General features: G+C 42.8%; 1 protein-coding gene across 12 annotated transcripts in view; it reads right to left on the bottom strand.

The window, feature by feature from the left end:
• celf4 (CUGBP, Elav-like family member 4) overlaps positions 1–20,418 on the bottom strand; it is a 186,629-nt gene that overhangs the window by 145,349 nt on the left and 20,862 nt on the right. For all 12 annotated transcript variants that reach the window (XR_015936097.1, XM_088630510.1, XM_088630517.1 and 9 more), the window contains exon 2: positions 12,012–12,094. Coding sequence is in view for 11 of the 12 variants with exons in the window: in XM_088630510.1 (XP_088486636.1) it covers positions 12,012–12,094 (83 nt within the window). In the remaining variant the exon portion in view is untranslated. The remainder of the gene's footprint in view (positions 1–12,011; positions 12,095–20,418) is intronic.

The raw sequence follows: 20,418 nt of genomic DNA, 5'->3' as shown, positions 1-20,418 counted from the left end.
AATATGGTTTCCTATACGAAAAGTTAAGGACACTAAAATCCTTGTTTGAGGAACGTGGATTAACAGACCTTACTGAAAGCTGCTTCTTCTAAAAAAAAAAAGAAAAGGAACCGATTAAGTATAATTATTCAAAGAGACCAAAAACAAAACATACAGTTGTCTTCCCTTCTCATTTATTGAAGAGCTGAGAAAGAACGCTGTTTAATTGATGCACGTATGTCTAGTATCCGTCTTTAATTTTCACCATGGGGGGGGACACAAATGAATAGATCAATGGACAAGAGCTCTCACTATGTCCAGGAAAGGGCGGACCTTGCAGGGATTCAATCTGAGCCACAGAACAGCTGGATGACTGACTGCACTTGGGAATGATGCTACAGGTGCTACAGGCGACTGGGACAGATTCCCACAAGACAGAAGTCTGAGCTCAGGGACAGGGCTTATTCACCCATTAAAAAAACCCATTATGGCCAACAGGTGTACAACAGTAAGGAGTACTAGCCTGGGGGCCATCCTTGTTTGGGGACGGCTCACTTCCTGGAACCTGCTGAGAAAGGACTCGTGACATCACCGGGGCGAACAGTGGGAAAGCACGAGACAGGGGAGCCCCCAAAAAAGCACACACAGGGCAAATGCATCTTCTGCCCTTATGTGTTACAATGAAATTATTTCTTCGAACAGAGAGGACGTCAGGCTGATTCAGGACGAAGAGTGCCACACAGACCAGAGGACAGAGCATTTAAACCTGGTAATATCGAACTGAAGTAGTTCAAGTAGGGAGCTGCGTCAGCATGCGTAGGCTGCAAAGGAACAAGTAATGATTTATTCCATGCCGAAAAGAGAAGAAAAAAACACAGTGTTTCAACCCCTTGTAACTGATTTGAGTTAGCTATTAGCTACCAAAAGGCTGAGATGGGCCACAGTGGCCTCCTCTCATTGTGAACTGTACCAGGAAGGACTGTGTTTGGGGATGTGTGTTTTCGACAGAGAAGCACCCCAGCTTTCCTGCAGTAGTTAGGGCTGCCTAAGAAGGAAAGATTTTTGGTGTGGTTTTGTGTTTTACTTGTTTACCATCTTTAGAAAATCTCTGTCCAGCCCTCACCAGATTTAGGCAGAACATGTATGTAGTGTTGGAGCAGATACTGTAGCTGAGGCAGGGTAAAGAAGGTAATAAGGTACTTGTACTGCTGTTAATCAAGGAGCCTGCAACTTTAACTATCCTACCCCCAATTCATCATCAGGTTAACTCAGAACACTGGGTGCTGTAAACCAAGTTCCGATTTCATTGGCTTGGGAAGCAGAAAAACCCCTCTGAAATCAAAAGAGAACTGATTGTCTATGAAATGCACAGCCATCACATCATTTCTGTTTGCAGTGAAAGGGGCAATACCCACTTTTGACAACTACAGCTTACAAACTGAGTTATGCTGACAATTTGGAAGACATCTACCATAATTACTTTAGCTTTCTTAATTATATAACTGTTTATCCATTTTACTGGTACAAAACATCTGTCTGAAAGCACACTTAATATCAGAATAGTTAAAATGTCTGGAAACAAAAAGGTACAGTATGTAGGTAGTACTGCACGAATGCTGGGCCATGATCAGGATCTATAATGTAGCTGGGAAAGCAGAATTAAGCAATTGCTGTCAATGTGGTATTGCAAGATTCAACTGCCCTATGGGCCCTTCATTCATAAACAAAAGAAGTGTTTTTGACCATATTCTTTCGAGAATTAAACAGGATACAATCACCTACCTGTTAAGAATACAATGGTTGAAGTGACTAATGCTATTTCATTGATAACCGAAGCTTAAAACAACCCGAATCTCTGTGAAACAAAATCCAGTGAGCGGCAGCAAAAACGAGTCTGAAATCAGCACCCTGGACAGCGCTTATCGATCGCCTCGGAGAACACATCACCACTACTCTCCCAAATTGCTATTGAGAAGTGACCTGTAATACAATTACTGCCCAATCTGGCCTGGCTCTGCTATAAATTATTAAAAGCTGCTGTTGTGCTTTGTTATCTGCGATACCTGTAGCGCGCAGATTCACGGAAAACTGAGCGTCATTAGAGACCGGCTGGAGACCTCAGCTCATTACCGCCAGCTCTCCACTCACCGAGTCCACCTGCTGCTCGCTCTCTCTAACCCCGTCGTTAGGAGCTGGAGCCAGGGAAAAAAAACTCAACAACAATTATAGCTCTAGATATCAAAGACAAACGTTCTGTTCGCTAGTTTTGTAGCGTTTAATATATTTCACTACATTAAATGCATTACGTTGCCTTATTCCAGTTTTTTTTTTTTGTTGGGGGCGTACAATTTAAGTATCGTTACTGGCGGTGTCGTATCCGAAACGCGCCGTAAAAATATTTCCCCCCTCCGCTCTCGGGGACGAACGATTCTCCTCGTCATCCCTATATGAAGTAATTTCTATGTAACACGTAAGGACAAAGTATATATAGCCTCGGTGAGCTTTCTTTGGGACTCCCCTGTTGCGTCAAGAGAAAGTAAGCTGCAGTAGCATTCACCGGGCGGCGGTGAAAGTCGTTTTCTGATCCCTAGAAAAACAACAACACATTAAATACACCGAGAAACCGGTATAAACAAGCCCAAACAACGGGCCTCCTTTTTTGTCCATATCGTAATAAGCTTAGGTACAAACATACTGTACAATAAATTGAATTGGATGCGACACCGGCTCTGCTCCTTCCAATACTTTACAGTTCCTGCTCTTCCTCCCAATACAACTTCCACACCTTGTTTCACACTGTTTCATCATCGCCCTTCCTTCCTGCTACTACTGAGTTTAGTCTTTCTATATGAATTAAGGTCCTACTATTATTATATGATAAGGCACTAATAATACTAAACAACAACGTGAAAAAAAATAATAATAATGTCCCTTGTGCAAAATTCTCGCTGAAGTTCTGAAGTATTGATCATCGTAGTGAGTTACTGTATAGACTGTCATAGATTTGGGACGCAGTATCAATCAATCTTATTGATTTTTGGCTGCGCATTACCACCGCAGACCGAGCCCCAGCGAGACAGCCGAGTGCGGCCGCGAGTCACCGCGCGACACTCCGCGCGGCTCATTCTCATTCACGCGCAAATGCGCGCGCCCTCCCTCCCCGCCGCAAGAAACCCGTCTTCTCGATCACACGCAAAACAGACCAAAAACAAAAGGCAGTCTTTCTGCGTGCGAGACAGACGCAATGATTTTCTTCTTTTTTTTTCCTTAAGCCGTTCAAGATGTTTGAGATGTTCAAAAATGTTAGCCCAAATGACAGCTCAATCAACTGCACTTGCTCTTATAGCAGCTACTTTGTGATGATACTACTGTAAATCGAATCACGCCACAACCCGAAATGGTCGTTTGCTGGAAATGAGCCTTTTAATTTCCAAATTCTTTACTTATTATTTGAAACAATTATGTCGCTTAAGTATGGAGTCAAACATTTTTAGATCCATCAGCGTCTTCAGAGTTATACAGAAAAACTGCCTGTGATTTTTTTTTTCTTTATTATAACTATAGTTACAAAAAATCCACAGACAGTTAATCCTCTTACTGTGTACAGTATGTGTAATTTCAATTACAGTTTGTTATACCCTAGAAGAGTATGCTATAGTAAGCACGTTGCTGTGCCTTTCACGACGTACAGTACTGTACATACTGAGTATTGTACATATTCCAGATTTTACAGTTTTATTTTTATTAAACATTTATGTAACTCTGAAAAGGTCCAAATTATTCATTCGCCATTTTGAAAGTCAGCAATTCACAAATATAAAAAATAATGCCAAAATAGTATTTCTGGACATACAGTACTGTCATTTCTTTCTTGGAGGTCATTCAGCTGCTTTTACTATTAATTCGATAACTTTCCGGTTTGTTTTTGAAGTATACATATTGTTCAACCGTGTGGCTGAGAGATACTGTATTTTGAAATCCACAAACGTTAATCACAGAGACTACGGGTCGCATTGTTATCACCGGACAAAGTACAGAAGGAGCGATGCCCTGATAAACGGGCGTGCTTTCAGGGCTACAGTACTGCAGCTTTTCCTAGGGGTACTGTAGACACGATGGGCAGATTTGCTACTGGAGTGTGGGAACGTTAACATTACCTAATGAAATTAATTATTTTAACAACAAAGCAAAGAGCGACAGTAAAGCCATCGCGGAGAGCTTTGTCAATCCTCGGGGAACGCAATTCCGCAGACTGAAAAAATCAAGACCATAAGAAGCAAGAAAACAAGGTTGGATTGGGAAACTCCAGATTGGGAAACGATGCGTGTGCTTTCAGAAACAGTTATATAAACGTACAGAGAGCACCTCGAGTAATTGGACGCGCAGTTGATCATTTGCGGAAGACGCATTGTGGGTCTCTATTTCTGGTTAGGGACTGTACACTACATGAGAACGAATGTACATTACAAACTACAAGGTACTTTAATTGCTAAAAGACAATAGAGACATGCATCGAAAGAAAGGCGATGATATCGATTTTCCCCCCCGAAACCATTTCTGTTGTAAAACGTACAAACGAATAGCTAAATCATTTCCGATCTCATTTGAGCTGGCAGATAAATGCGTGTAGATACTGCCGGAGTCGGTTAGAAAACTGAGCGTTGCCTGACAGTAGAAAACCAGGATTTTACCGCTACTACTTTCTTCGATTTTTAGCATTTGCTCTTTAAATTATGAAACCAAGACAATTATCAAATGACATTTTTTTGTTTTATGTTCTGGGAGTTTTAATTCTGCGAACAAAACGGTTATCAAATGACATTTCCTTGAGTGTTCTAGTGGGGTTTTTTTTTTTGGTACTGACGTAAATTAAATTGATACAGAGATCCTGTCGGCTTCCCGAGGCGGTGATGTTTCCCCCTCAGAGTTACTGCACGGTGAGCCGTTAAGGTATTTTTTTTCCCTTCTCTTCTTCCCTTTGCCGAATTAGAGATGGAAAACAAACCTTTTACAATGGACGATCCTGGCGCGAAACAGGACGGGACAGCGCGTTTCGCTTCCCGCTCATTTTCACAGCACTGCGTGCGGGGCGCCACATCGCTCCGAGACCGCTGCCTCGGTACCAGTCTCTCCCCCCTGGGCTAAAACAATGACTGGGAGAAGAGGCCCTTACCACGCCTTGACACAGGCAGGCCTTCAGGATCTCGTATGAGAGTTTGAGGAATGCACAGTGAACTGTTGTATCTATAGCTAGCAGCATGCCATTAATATAATGTGAACACGCTCCCCCCCAAGAAAAAAAAGTTAGTGTTCTGCAGCGTGTCACACTGTTGTCTCCAACATGGTGAGCTTGCATCCTGTGTTAGTAATCTCCTGCCTGGCTCTCAGGGGACAGATTAGCAGTGCACCTGTAATGTTTCATTTAAGCCCAGTGGGTCATTAACTCACGGTAATGGCTGCTTTAGTGCAGGTGTTGCAATTGCTCCTCCAGACTGGTGTAGTGTGACCTTGCTCAAGCAGCTATTTTAAGGCGTTTTGGTTCAATTTCCAACACATACTTATTAGTATTACCGCTGACTCAGCCTTGCTCAGATTTGTATTTATTCGCGTGTGCGTCTGTGTGATTTTATATATCTGCATTTAATTATACGACTGGTTTAGGTCTTTAATCGCAACAGTGCCGACGTTCGTTCTTTCCAGACTCCCTCCACGGCTGGAACCCGAGGCTCGGAGGTAAGGGAGAGGGTGACGTCTTGTGTGGAGCGAGCAGGATGCACAAGAGCACAAGACCTGGGTCTGACACTTCCCTCTGCAGCAGGAGTGACGGGGAACTACCGTCCGAGAGCAAACAAACGCTGTAGGTCTAAAAAAATAAACAGAATAAATCGATTGCTTGCTGGCTTAAAAAAAATACAATATTATCAAATAAGTGACTTGATTTATCTGCTCTGTGTGAAACTACAACAAGAAGACGGTGGCTTTCCGGAAGTGGGAACACGTGCTATAGAGCGTATTTGAAACACCCCCTCAACTGGGTAGACACCGCTTTTAATTTAATATCATTTTATTATTCATACCGCAATACAATATTTAGGGGAAATCTCAAGCCAGAAACCCCTCACTGTGACAGTGTCCATTATAAACCATCACATCATGCGTTTGATTTAACTGCAGATGATTTCTGGAAGAGTTGGGTTCTGGAAACTCTTCCGGATGTGGAATATCACTCTTGTGCCATGTTCACGTTTCACATCATCTACTTTGATGACAGCACGATCCTATACTATCCTGTACAGTGCTTGACTCTCATGAACACATCTGTGTACTGTAATATAATAAATATACTTTATTTTGCAATTAAAAATGGACAAAATCATGGCTAAAATAGACTGTAGAAATAATTTACGGTGGTCTTATCTGAAGGAATGCCTATACTCTGACAACACACCTTCACACTGATTGTATCCCTTGTCCCTTTTCCTTTAGTGTCCTCAGTCCTTTCATGAGGTATGACACCCTGAAAGCATTATACTGCAATTATTAATGGTTCATTAATATAGATAGATTAGGTGGAGTTAATTAGGCATTTTATAGTTTCTGATAAGGACAGTGCTTTGCAAACCCTGAGTTTGGAAAATCAGCCATGAGGATTTAAATATAAATCCTCTTGAAGGAATTCAGAGCTTGTCCACTTTGTTTCGGGGGGGGGGTGCTCAATCATCACACCAATTTTGGTGGTTGGACGGTAACGAGTTTGCTCTCATTTCTGACGCTTTTACCAGAATGTGGTCAGACAGAAAGCTCATTTTGGAGCCAAAACCGTGATTCATTAGAGAGAGAGATTCTTTAGTATCCCCGATGTGGGTTAGGGTGGGAGTGTGGCTGTTTTTCCTGACGTTAATTATCATGGCTTTGGTCGCGGACACATTAAGTCAGGGATTCAGTAATGCTTTTTTCCTAAATCATATCGCAAAATGTCTCAGTTGTTACGTATCAGAAAGTCACAATTCAGTGAGGTCTGGAGTTGTTCCCAGCTCATGACAGGTGTTAAAGTGAGTGGTGTCAGGGTCCTACCAAATAACCCAGGGGCAAAGGAAAGAAGTGCACTAGTTTCATCTCTGTGACTCTGCTGTGACCCCTGGTGACATTGCCGATTCGCAAACCCACCATCCAACACAAAGCCCGAGACGCTGTTGTAGCGCGTGTCTGAATGAGCTCGCTGGCGTCCAGGGAACCAGACGCCTGCCGGCCCAAGAAGAAATCCTCTACCCGTAGCGGAGCTCTGCGGCCGTTGAGTTGTAACAGTCGGTGACGATGTGTGAAATTGTTCTACTCTGTAACGGAATATCGAGATTCCATTTCCTGAGAGACAGTGCCAGGCTGCACGGTGTGGGGATGCAGACGGCAGGAGTAATTCAGTTTGAGTGTCAGTTCAAAGACGTTGTTTTCAAGAGCGACTGACTCACTCGGGCCTCACAGTAAACACTAGGAGGGATTCTCCAGACTGCTATTCCTGCTCTCGGGCATATTCCCAAGGTGTGTCCTGCGACCTGCACCATCTAAGAATGAGCACGAGAGGACATACAGTAAATTACCGCACAAGTGTATTTATATGACAAAACTACAGGTCTCCTATTCCTAAAAATATATGTTCTTATTTGAACTTATTACTAAAACTGTCACGTCCTGCACTCGTCCTCGCAAACCCCGCTACATTCCCAAACCCACTGTTTCACGCTTTCATTCCTAACTGAACCCATCACATCCTCACAGGCACCGGATTCCACAGACTCTCACTCCTGAACCAATTATCCAACCACGTTCCTCTCCCTTCAGTATTTAATGGTCCCTCAAACACCCTACCCTGCTCACTATTGAAAAGCCTCTTAGCGTTTTCTAGTGCGCGTTATTTCCTTGTTGGCCTTCTTGGTTTTTGGACTTGACTTTTTTTTTTTTGATCTCGCCCTTCGGATGACGATTTTGGATTGTTTGCCTCTGCGTCCCACAGAGTTCTCGGCTACGCACAGGATTCTCGGAGAACTACCTGCCGGATTCCTGACAGAAACATTGGTTGACCTTCTGACAACTAATGACCTTGCTATCAAATACATGCTAGCTCACAAATGTTAGTTGTTGAGCAACTTAAGAAATGTATTCATGTACCGAAATAGCCTTTAGTTTTTCTTGACCAAATCATGTCTAACATATATCACCATTGATCATCTGTCAATCATCAGTCATCTAGCAGACTAGTGGGTAAGCCTCCAGACTCCAGGTTGTAGGTTTGAGTCTCCATTACAGACACTGCTGTTGGACCTTGAGTGAGGGACTTTTTCTCTGTCGATCCAGTCCACCCAATTGCATAAACTAGGATCAGCATTGCTGGAGGTTAATCCCTGTGATGGCTTGGTGTCCCCTCCAGGGCTGGGAGTCAATCCACACCATGCCCCACTTCTCAGTTCACTTAATCCTACAGTAACTGGGATGACTGAAGACCCCATGAGAATGTTTTATGTTCTTCTACAAAGACAGCGGCACTGAGCTTCACTGCAGACTATTAGACTCTTTGTACCCCTTTCATCGCTTTTTTGAGGTTAGTGTTGTTGGCATCTAATTAGGAGAATAAAGGAAACCAGGAGGTGCCAAGAAATACCAGCTGAGAACAGAGATTTATAAGAAGTGAAGATCTGAGTGATAATCAAGGTAAAAAAAAAGGAGCAAAAACTTATCCTAGGAAATGAGGAAGAGAAGGCGACAGACAGAGATGGTAAGGGAGGCTAAGCTTGAGAAGTAGCGAGTAAGTGGGAGAAAGAGAGACATACAGAAAGCATGCCTAAAGACAGGACTGAAACTCCTGGGGCATTTCCTTGCATACAGAGCCAGACCTATTCACTGCACATGCAAGCAAAACAGGACGTCCCTGTTCCAGACTCATCAAATAGACCTGATGCGGTTAATCGCCTGTCATTTTGGTCCTGCACAAGAGGCACAAATGCACTGATGGATTAAAAGAAAAAGCGCAAGAAGAACACAGAAATGAGAATCAAAGAGCTGTTTTAAATACCAGCACTCTTCCTCTCCTGTCTCCAAGTTTGGCATTTAGCAAAGAAGCCTTTTTCTACTGTAAGTCTTTCCAGACAGAGGCCTTCATTGAAGTTTGAAAAACATCACGAGGCCCACTGAAGTGGAAAGGGACTTTGGGAATGTGGTTATGCTAACAAGAAGCAAGAAAAAGCTTTTTAAAAAGACTCAATAATTCACACAGTAAATGTTATTAGTGCTTTTCTCATCTCTTTGCCAAACCCCACTTCATCTGCAAAGAACACATTGGCTGTGTGTTACTTTCACCAAAAAACAAAAAACCCGTTATATCTTCACTTTGCCACACAATTTTCAAATAACGTTTTTTTTTCTTTATTTGTGAAAACAATCTCACTGGACTATCAACAATTACAGTAAAGCTGATACAGTACATCATCATGAGTTTAATTTATAATTACTATCCTTACTTACCAATGGTGAGTGAAAGTGAATCACGTGTCAGATCAATTGTCAGTGTGGGTACCTCTAATGCAGATTAGTGTCTGTGCAGGGTGCAGTGTGCACTGTGAATATGTTATGTTTATTTTATACTCTAAACACACCACTAATTCCCTCAGGCACAGGTGTAATCTGTGTCTGCAGTCCAACACATACCTCATCAGCAGGCATTTAATATACTGTATCTAGATATAAAGAATATTACTAGTAGGAGAAATGTTGCCTTTGTCCCCAAAAAAGTCTTGTTTGGTTTAGACAACTAGAATTCAATAAAAGATCTTCTAATAATATTGCTATTTTTCCATCATTGCTGGTTTTGGAACTAATACATTTTCTGCCTAGTCATTTATTTAGTTAATTTCTATTGAAATGTTCATATTCTTGTGAATATGTCCTGCCTGTTGACTAAATGTTACTCATGAAGGTGAAGTACGGTTTAAACCGAGCCTTGAATGCACTCGAACTCATACAATCTTCACTGTGTTTGCCAGCTATACACTCATAATTAAGCCCCACTACTTGTTTGTAGTTTTTTTTTACACTTTTAAATTGTCTTGAGTCCTGGCCATGGACAGGTCTCTGAGATGGTGGTCATAGAGTACAGTAGCACTGTACAAATGAAAAGTCAATTGATTGATATTAACATGGAAGTCCAGACCACTTATGACCTAGAGCAGTGTAGCTTTATAGAGGTAAGATACAGTATAGTTATAATAGACATGGTCAATCGGACAGATTTATAAAAGTGATAGACAGTATGTGATCAAAATATGCATTTTTAATTGATATGTTACACTTTTTTATGTTTTGCTTTGCGGCCTGTGCTCCACCATATCCTGTTACTACTGAAAGCACTAATAACATTAAACATCAAGATCAGAAGCAAATGTTAACATCTTTGTCAAAGAAGAGATGAAACTTATCCATTACAAATGCACCCAAGCAAAGCAGACCATGAAACTCATCCTCATTCCAACCTTACTAATCTTAACAGTGGATTTGTACAGTATTGGATAGATCCTCAGCCACACAGATGAGCTGTACAATACTGTGGACAGAGCCTCAGCCACACAGATAAGTTGTACAGTACTTTGGACAGAACCTCAGGCACACAGACGAGCTGTACAGTACTTTGGACAGAACTTCATTCACACAGACAAGCTGTACAGTACTGTGGACAGAACCTCAGGCACACAGACGAGCTGTACAGTACTGTGGACAGAACTTCATTCACACAGACGAGCTGAACTGTACTGTGGACAGAACCTCAGGCACACAGACGAACTGTACAGTACTGTGGACAGAACTTCATTCACACAGACGAGCTGTACTGTACTGTGGACAAAACCTCAGGCACACAGACGAGCTGTACAGTACAGTGGACAGAACTTCATTCACACAGACAAGCTGTACAGTACTGTGGACAGAACCTCAGGCACACAGACGAGCTGTACAGTACTGTGGACAGAACTTCATTCACACAGACGAGCTGTACTGTACTGTGGACAGAACCTCAGCCACACAGACAAGCTGTACAGTACTGTGGACAGAACCTCAGGCACACAGACGAGCTGTACAGTACTGTGGACAGAACTTCATTCACACAGACGAGCTGTACAGTACTGTGGACAGAACTTCATTCACACAGATGAGCTGTACAGTACTGTGGACAGAACCTCAGGCACGCGGATGAGCTGTACAGTACTGTGGACAGAACCTCAGGCACACAGACGAGCTGTACAGTACTGTGGACAGAACTTCATTCACACAGACGAGCTGTACAGTACTGTGGACAGAACCTCAGGCACACAGACGATCTGTACAGTACTGTGGACAGAACTTCATTCACACAGACGAGCTGTACAGTACTGTGGACAGAACCTCAGGCACACAGACGAGCTGTACAGTACTGTGGACAGAACTTCATTCACACAGATGAGTTGTACAGTACTGTGGACAGAACCTCAGGCACACAGACGAGTTGTACAGTACTTTGGACAGTACATTAGCTGCACAGATGACTTAATTTCTTCGCCCTAGCTCTGAGCCCTGATGTCATCAGCTGTCACACAGCGCTCGGTCTTCTTTTGTCGTTTCCATGACTACCACCGAAAAAGTCCCCCGAGGCATCATTAAAAACACAACTTTTAAATCACCAAGTGCAGCATTTAAAAGCTGCTACAGAGCGCAGTAACAACACCGGGGGAGTGATAAATATTTAACAGGCAGCTCCACGCTGCTGTCTGTCCCATCTAGGGGGGGCCCTTAGGAGGAGACGACTGTTTAACATGCCTTGGACTCCAGCAGCAAAAAAAAAAATCAACGACAACACATATATCCCCTTAGCACACATACAGGCGCATACAGTACACACATCAAACAGGAGCATCAGAAGGCCAGGACTACCGAGGTGCTGGACGGCACCCCCTGCACCCCTGCCCTGTGGCACTGCCGTCCCAGCACCACAGCGACGAGAGGCACGCGTGACCTACCCCTGGAAGAGTCTTCTGTTCATGCAGGGCGCTCTGGGCTTTCAGGGCCGACTCTCTGGCACAGTACGTGAGGAAGGCGCAGCCTGCAAGAGGAACAGAGGATACGATCATGGGCACTGGAACAGACACCAGGACTGGGCAGAGAGACGCAGGAGGAGGAGGAACAGGAGAGAGGGTTGGAAGGAGACCGAGAGAAAGCACAAGGGGGTCTTTGGGGAGCTCCTCGAATGTGGCCTACACACACAAGCTGCCAGACTGCATCGGACCAGAGACCTGCCTTGCCCCCGCAGATGCCTACAGGAGATGAGTGTGGATGCCTAGTTCGCTGTCACTTCAGCAATCTGGGCTTGCCTGCTTGGCATTCTGCACCTGGTCTTGCCCACCTATCAAAGCACCCCCAGAGCAAGCCAGGCTTCACATCACCCTCTTGTCGTCACACGGCATGAAGAAGGTATTTGTTGCCTTAGCCTTGTAAACCATGTTCTTCTGTATTTTTACAGCCACGTTATTTTAAGATTTTAGGTGGGCGTATCCAACAACCTTGCAAGCCTATTCTCTGTGACTAGTAAATGTACTACTCTTATATGATCAGAAAGAGAGAAAGAGCACTGAAGAATAAAAATGAAATAAAAAGGGCTGGTTGGGGAGTGTAGGTACTGTACTTCTCAAAACCTATGAAAATGCAAAAAAATAAAAATTTGTATTATTATTTAGGGTATAATCATATACCTTAAAAACTCACAAAAGATCAGTTCAAGCTCTAGGAGAAAACGGCTTTTTTTTCCCCGTTTTGGACTTTCTGTAGAAGAATACGAAGATGGTTAAAGCTGAGACGTGTTGGTGAATACCATTAACATAACATCTTTATTTCTATAACGCACCAGACTGAGCCATTGGCTTCTGCCTTCACTTCTCTTACAGAAGGGGAGCTGCTCTCCTGTTGCTGTGAAAATGTTTTATATCTACAAAAAGAATATGAGTCCACTTCCAAAGCATAAGGTGGAGCTCATCTTATAGTGTGAAGATATGAAATCTTGCTTGTGTTCTTTTCATAGTTCATCTAACCCATTTGGTGCTAATGGCTAAACAATCCAATGATCACATCCAGACATCTCTCAAAAGACGTCAGGCTATCTCCTTTGACAAGATGGGGACCTAACTTTATGTTTTACAAAATCTACAGTATATCTATGGTTAACACCTTATCACTGTTTCATCATGTGTTTCATCAGTCTGTTTTGTGCTAGGACTGATGTTTGTGCTTTGCTTGAAATTCAAAGGAATTTATACAGTGTAGGCTCCAGAGACCTTACTTGATTTACACTTTTGATCAAACACTACTGTAAACCAAATGGACAAGCAAAGAAATTCTGAATTTAGAAAAAGGTGTGATTTCATGTTTATTCAACCAATAGACAGATACTATTCTGACCCATAATAATAAAAAAATAGTGATAAGTGAGACCATTGCTTATGTTATTCTTTTGTGCGAAGATTAATCTCAAAACCTCACTTAGCCAGACATCTTTAAAATGTCCAGCTTGAGTGAATCAAATAAGCTTTTTTTCATTCAGTGTTTTGTAGTGTGGATATCACAAAGACTGCTTGTTTTATCTTTCACAGCCAATTATTTCAGAGCCTTTCATTTATGTTGCCTATTTTCTTTGTCACTACCTGGGAACACGGAGAAGCCCAGCAGAGTTATTTCAGAGAAGTAGCGAGAGAGAGATAAGATAGCATCACCTGGGCTCTCTGAACATTATCCCATGTGTGTGCTGAACTGCATTCTTATCTCTGGCCCAGCAGACACCCCAAAGGTATTCAGGCCCACTGATATAGGAGAAAAAAAAACCCTAACCACTGGAGCCAACATAAAAGTCTCCCAGAGTTCACTGAAGTGTCTGTTCTGTGTAAAAACGCATCAGAACTCTTCGAACTTCACTTCTAGCCACCATAAAGTGTCCAATTTTGAAAACCTTTAGCCAAAGAGGACTCACAGGCGAGTTAGTTGAGAAATGGAAAGATGATTCAGAACCAGAAGAACAGTAGTATCAGTTTAATAACTGGTCTCAAACTGCAGGATACTGATTTAATGATTACTATTCTGTGTGGGCCATAATTGCACAAAATCTAAATACAGTGGCAACAGACTACATCTAGAAGGAAATTAGTAGTCTATGCTTGAAGTGTCACTTGTTTTCTCACAGTAACAGGTACCCTGCCCAGCAAACTAACTGCTGTCAGTTATACATATCTGAGAGATGTTTCCTTTGCTACTGCCAGCACTCCACCGATACTTTCTGAACTTCCAGGAGTGAACTAAGTGTCTGGTTACTGTGATTTACTGCTAGAGGCCTCTTGCCTGTTGCTCAGAATCAGGGGCCCAGCCCAAGTACCGCAAATCACTCCATAGTTGGGTGTGAGCCAATGCACTGAACTAAGCATCTGCAACAGCCAGGGTTTTTATTAAACACAAGGAAGAACTCATGAAGCGCTGGGCCATCTGAGCAGCAGATCTGAGGAAGGAGGAGGAAATGATCAATCTCTGAAACAGACCCAGGCCAGGGAGCCCGTCCTACATTATAATGGTGAGAGGGAAGAGCTTGCAAAGGGTGCAAGCTCTCATTAGAGAATGGGCTCCTTCATGTTGCCAGAAGACATCACTACTTTTGCTCTGTAATGGCAAGAAATCTAAACAAGGCTTCAGAGGTCTATTTTTATTAATACAATTTGTTTTGTGCGCATTGTATGCTCTTACTAGTTTTAAGTTGCATTTTTGCTCACCGTACACAGTTCTGGGTGCACTGAGTGACACCTCTTTTGCAATAATCAGGCATTGCGGTTTTTGTTTTTGCTGAAGTGAAAGCTGCTGCTCTGTAAGCAAAGGGCAGCGAAATCATGCAAACATTCTATAATGCTAAACTGACAGGGGGTTCGAAAAAAAGGGTCAATAAAAAATGGAAAAGCAACTCCATGGAGATTTTTCTGCAGTACAGTAACTCTTTGGCTGCTGCTTGTGCTTTGCTCATTGCCCTTTACATTTAACCATAGAAATCACAAGTGATGCAGCGCCCATTCAAGCTTAGAAACGGATTATATTTCAGGTTACCAAGCAAGCAATTCCTATCTTGTGCCTTTTGTTCTCTTGTTCCTAACAAGGTCCTATCAGAAGAGCTACTCGATGAAGAGGCAACTGAACCACTCCTTTAAGGAAATCGAAGCAAAAGTGGTGTTTACCAGCAGCCGATTTTCAAAGAAATGAAAATGTTAAAGCCTGTTATTCTTTATTCTATACCCAATATTCCCCCTGTCAGACCACTTCATATTTTGACTTCTTGCAAGGTCCCGCAGTGCCTTACAAGAGACTTTGCATGATTACGTTGTGTGGCCTGTCTCGAAGCAATCACTGAAAGCTTGTAGATACTCAGCAAATCACAAGAAACACTGGGTTGTAGGAATTGGGTATATGCTATGTTTTTGTGGATGCTAATACCCTGGCTTTTTTCAAGAAGTGGTTGCATTAGATCCTCAGAACACGTGGCTACCAAGCAAACTAAATGGGCTGAATGGCCTCAACTTGCTTCCTGTTGTTTGCAGTCAAAGAGTCTGGAAGCTGCTATCCTGGTTTCATTGAAGAAATGTTGGATGAGATCCTTTGATCATTTAACCACTAACTACCAAATGGGCCAGAAGGGTCTCCTCTCATTTGTAACTGTTGTTATGGTCTTATGCTCGCATGTTCAAGTCAAGAGGTGGCTGGCTGACTAAGGCCCATCCTATGCACCCTATACCACTTGTATACTACAGCATGGGGAATCCTCAAGAAAGTTGATTGGTGACACTTTCTAGGCTTCAACGAGAGATGTCTGGACCACAGGGCTCACCTTGTCCTCTGAATGAGTGCATTTCCTGGATGAGGACAGCTGAAACCCACCAATAAATATCCAATTATCATTCAGCACTGCTTTGGGAAACTGCTTTGGCCAAGATGAAAGCAAAAGCAGGATATTCCACTTTCAGCATATTACCTTCTGGTACTTGTCTTGTTTGTTCTCTGTTTAATGATAAATTCTATTTATACTGAGCTCTTGCTTCAGTGCTGAAATGAAGCTCGAGGTTTATGTTTTGAGTTTTTTATGGTTGATTCCCACTTCTGGATCAAAGTCCTGTCTCTTCCCTTCTGTGATCGTGAACAGTCTGAAATTCACTCTGACTCAGACACACACTTATACACCAGGCCCAGGGTGACACGTTATTCTTTCCAATGGATTGGTTACAAGTCAGTTCCTCAGGAACTTGTATAATGCTGTTTACTGACTGCTAAATCAGGGTAAAATATTAAAAAAGAATCCACAAGACTCCTTTTGATCTCAACCAAGGAAGAATCAGTGACCCACAATTAAAACGACTCCATATGGGCTGCACTGATACTTCCTCAGGGTAGCACTGGTCTTCCTAAACAAACCACCATATAAGGAATACTTTCTAAACTTGGCCTATATTCTTCTACAATATCTTTCCACTGAAGTCTGAATGCTGCAATGCCTTTTTGCAGCAGGAAGAAAAAAATACTTGCATAAGATGATGCTCCAAACAACTAATCACAATTTATGGCACCCAGCTGAGGTCTTAAATTACCCAATGCTTCTTAATAAGGTGGGAATTCTTATTGCTTTGATTTGCGTTTCAATTTACAGCACATAACACCAATCAAACGCGTAGCGAGGATTGGCCAGGCAGTAAAGCCAGAGGACATTTGATTGCTGGGACCCACACTCCAAGCAGTATGATGGGATGGAATCAGAATCCCATGTAATGATTTGGACACCCTGCCAGAGGGACTATAGGAGCTCTGCCTGTCTGAGCTACAGAGAGGTAATTAAGTAAACACCTCAGGGGGTTAGTTTTGTTTTGGGTTGGATACTGTACATATTTTCACCACTTTCAAAATGTTTTAGTTTTGAATTTGGTATCAATACCCACCCTTTCTTTCAAGAAACAGCAAGAGGAGCTACTAACTGCCAAATGGACCATATTGGCTGAGTGGCCTCCTCTTGTTTTGTAACCTCTTATTATATGCTGAAGGAAAGCAAAGACGCACTGGCAATGGCAAAACAATTGCACATTTATACAACACAGACCTGTTATGGATTAGTTACTATGACACAGTTTCCTGGAGGCAGTGTGGCTTAACATGGAGTGACAGTGAGGTTTTACAAGGTAACCCAGCAATCAGGTTATGCATCAAAGGTAATCAAAGGAATTCCACCTGAAAACCCAGAAAGACAGGAGATGAGTTAACATGCCAACTGAATTTTGGGTCAGGACCAGCGACATGACCGAAATATCAACCGGATTTTTAAACAGTTCTCCATCAGACACCTTCACCAACCACCCCTCTGCATACAAGGTGGAGAGTTTTGAAATCTGACAGAACCACTATACAGAAATCACCACTATTCTATTCCACCAAAACCTTACAAATTCCTATTTAATGCAACTACAAAATGTGTATTGGTGTCTCCCCCAAAATGGCTCCCAGGAAATTACACTGTTTCCTGTCAAATCATACAGAGTTCATGAGGAACGGTTATATGTGTATAGCTATTTTGCACATTTATCCAATCACAGGTGTTTACAGAAGTTCCTGTCCATATAATTCTGTGATTATTCCCATGTCCTCCATTCCTTAACTGCAACAAATCAATGGTAACCTTTACACGCACAGATATGGGATTTTGGAACATCAGAAGTCAATGACTAAATCAGTTAAAAGAAAATAAAAGGAGATCATTACTAAGAGTCTTAAGAGTTAAACCCTTAATGATCTGCAGCCCAACTGCAGGGTGTAGTGTACAAAGAAACCATACGATGCTCCATAGGCAACAAAGCCAATTTGAAAGACTGAACAATTCAGCCAATCTGTTAAAAAAATGCCTAAAACGTCTAGAGGCACTTCAGCGCTCGTGTCTCTTACACATAAATATCACGTTTCAACAGAAAATGAATAAAATCATTTTGAAAAAAGTAAAAAGTAAGCCAAAACACATTGCTTCAAATCATTATGATTCATTCTTCACAGATGTGTAAATCCATTGAAATAGCTTCTCTTATTCCTTTCATAAAGCATCACTTCCTAACAACCCGATTAAAGCCTGCAAGACCTAAAGCTGTGGTAATCAATCAAGGAGCGTACTTTCTAATGTGGTGTGTGGTACCATTTACTGAAGGACAGAACTACTGAATCAATGAGGTAGAAAATGCATCATTGAGAGTATCCCTAGGCCCCAGTGCAGCTCCTCCAATCAAAGCTGGTTGGAGAACAGGGTGAGTGCTGCTGTTCAAGCACCACAGTTATCAATCCAGCTGTGCCAGCTGTTAGCAAACCTGATGCCAGTTTCCTGAAGGGGTCCCTGTTTGGCATCAAAATACTATCCACTAAATCCTACCTCCCCCCCACTTAAAATTTGGATTGACTTTGCATTCGGTCTTCTTTGAAAATGAAAGACAAAACAAATGATTGAATTAGCGACTCTGCTGTAAATGGTTTCGTGGGTGGGAGGGTGACAACAGGGGACAACAACATGGTAGCACACATGTATGAGAAGGCAGTACGGCCTGGAAATCAGAAAAAAAAGCAAGCTTGGGAAAAGAGGACTGCCCTTCTACAATCCCCAGCTCTGAGGCATCTCTCTCCAGCGCTACGACTTCACTGCTGTGGGGTGTCATAGCTTCAAAGATATTGATCCCTGGCTACAGTAAGGGAACTGTGAATAGGAGCCGAAGTGTGGTGTGTAGGGGCGGGGGGGTGGCTTTGCAGCTGGAGCCTATCTTTGCAAGCAATTGGCAGGATGCATCTTGGGCGGGATGCCAGTCCATTGCAGGGTGCCCACAAACACAGACACGCACACACTCACACCATGGCTAGTTTTCCTCATTAGCCTACCAGTACAGTACGTCTCTGGACTGTGGGAGGAAACCCACCCAGACAGCACCCCAGGAATTGAACCCAAGGTCCCATCACTGTGTGGCAGCAATGTTAAGCACCACATTAAGCCAACCATCAACATAAATATGGAGTACCAGGATATCATGTAAGTACCCAGATATTCTGAACATATTTAGCTTCACTGTACCTAAAGGACAGCAGCCATTAACCATGAATTTATTTCTGACTAACAATCTTTCTGATTAAACCAGTGACACTGAATACAGTGCAAGCCAACACTACTCAGTTTGAGGGATGTTGGGCTTTGTGTTACTTCTGCTGTCTTGGATGTGGTGATCTTCTGTTGCTTGCAAAACTGCCGGGCCTGGCCCGCTGCTGAGAGTCAAGTGCACACGACACACTATTGAGCCAATCGACCACTGGGCCAGGAGAGCAGAATGAGGGTAGGACTGGGAAGCCACAGTGGAACAAAGACACATTAAACATTCTGCATTCAGAACACACCTGCAATTCCAGGGACTTTTAAAACGTATATTAGCCCATACATTAACACCAGAGAGAGCCATATTGATTGTTTTGTTGTTTGTGCTGCTTTTCTCTTGCTCAAAGGCATCAGAAGGCAGGCTCCCAGAGGTACAGCAGATGAGCTGTGGCAGAGCAGACCTCCTGTGGGACACAATGACTTGTCAGGTCAGCCCCTCCCTTCCTTTGTTCCCCGTTCAAAGGAACGGCGTACTGACACACGCTGATAGATCTCCCACATTAATAGAGGATATCAATCTTTGATAAATCTCGCCTCCGGCCCCACTCCCTGCCCTGTCCTTCAGACTGCGCCCAGCTGCGCAGATGGGACCTGGCATCAGTAACATATGGGCATTCAAACTTAAACATGAATCATCACAATCTGTCTGAGGGAGGCACATTTCCTGTGTTGAGGAGATTGATTTGTGAAATGTAATGGGCTTTATTGCCAAAGACGTGAGGGTTTAGTGACTGCCATCCCCATTCAATTGGGAGATCCTTTTTGACATGTCACTGTTGGATGGATCGTGTGAGATTATTGGTACCCTTGTGCTCGGGGTGTTCAATAATTCATCCACAGCTATTTATACTGTAGAGGGGAGATCTTCAAGAACAGAGCAGGCACAGTCTTCCAGGACAGCCTTATCTGTTCCGATAAAGCATGGAGAAGGTGTTTGCACAGACACTCCCCTTCAACATGCAGACAATAACCCCTATTTATCAGGCCTGTTGACTTCAAGGAGAAAGACTAAACCACCATGAAAGGACAAACAAAACAAGAACTTAGACACTAGAAGAAGGATTGGAATGTATTTTAAGAGCTTTCATTTTCATACGAACATTTGGGATTTAACGGCATTCTGTTTTAGTTTCTGGAGTAACTCAGTAAATTAAAGTTGCATTCAAAAGAAGAAGATGAAAAGAAGAGCAACAACA

The sequence above is a fragment of the Lepisosteus platostomus genome, chromosome 4, assembly GCF_059453375.1.
Source record: "Lepisosteus platostomus isolate fLepPlt1 chromosome 4, fLepPlt1.hap1, whole genome shotgun sequence".
Taxonomy (NCBI): Eukaryota; Metazoa; Chordata; class Actinopteri; order Semionotiformes; family Lepisosteidae; genus Lepisosteus; species Lepisosteus platostomus.
The sequence above is the reverse complement of the archived record's forward strand: the minus strand, read 5'-3'. Positions and strand labels throughout refer to the sequence as shown.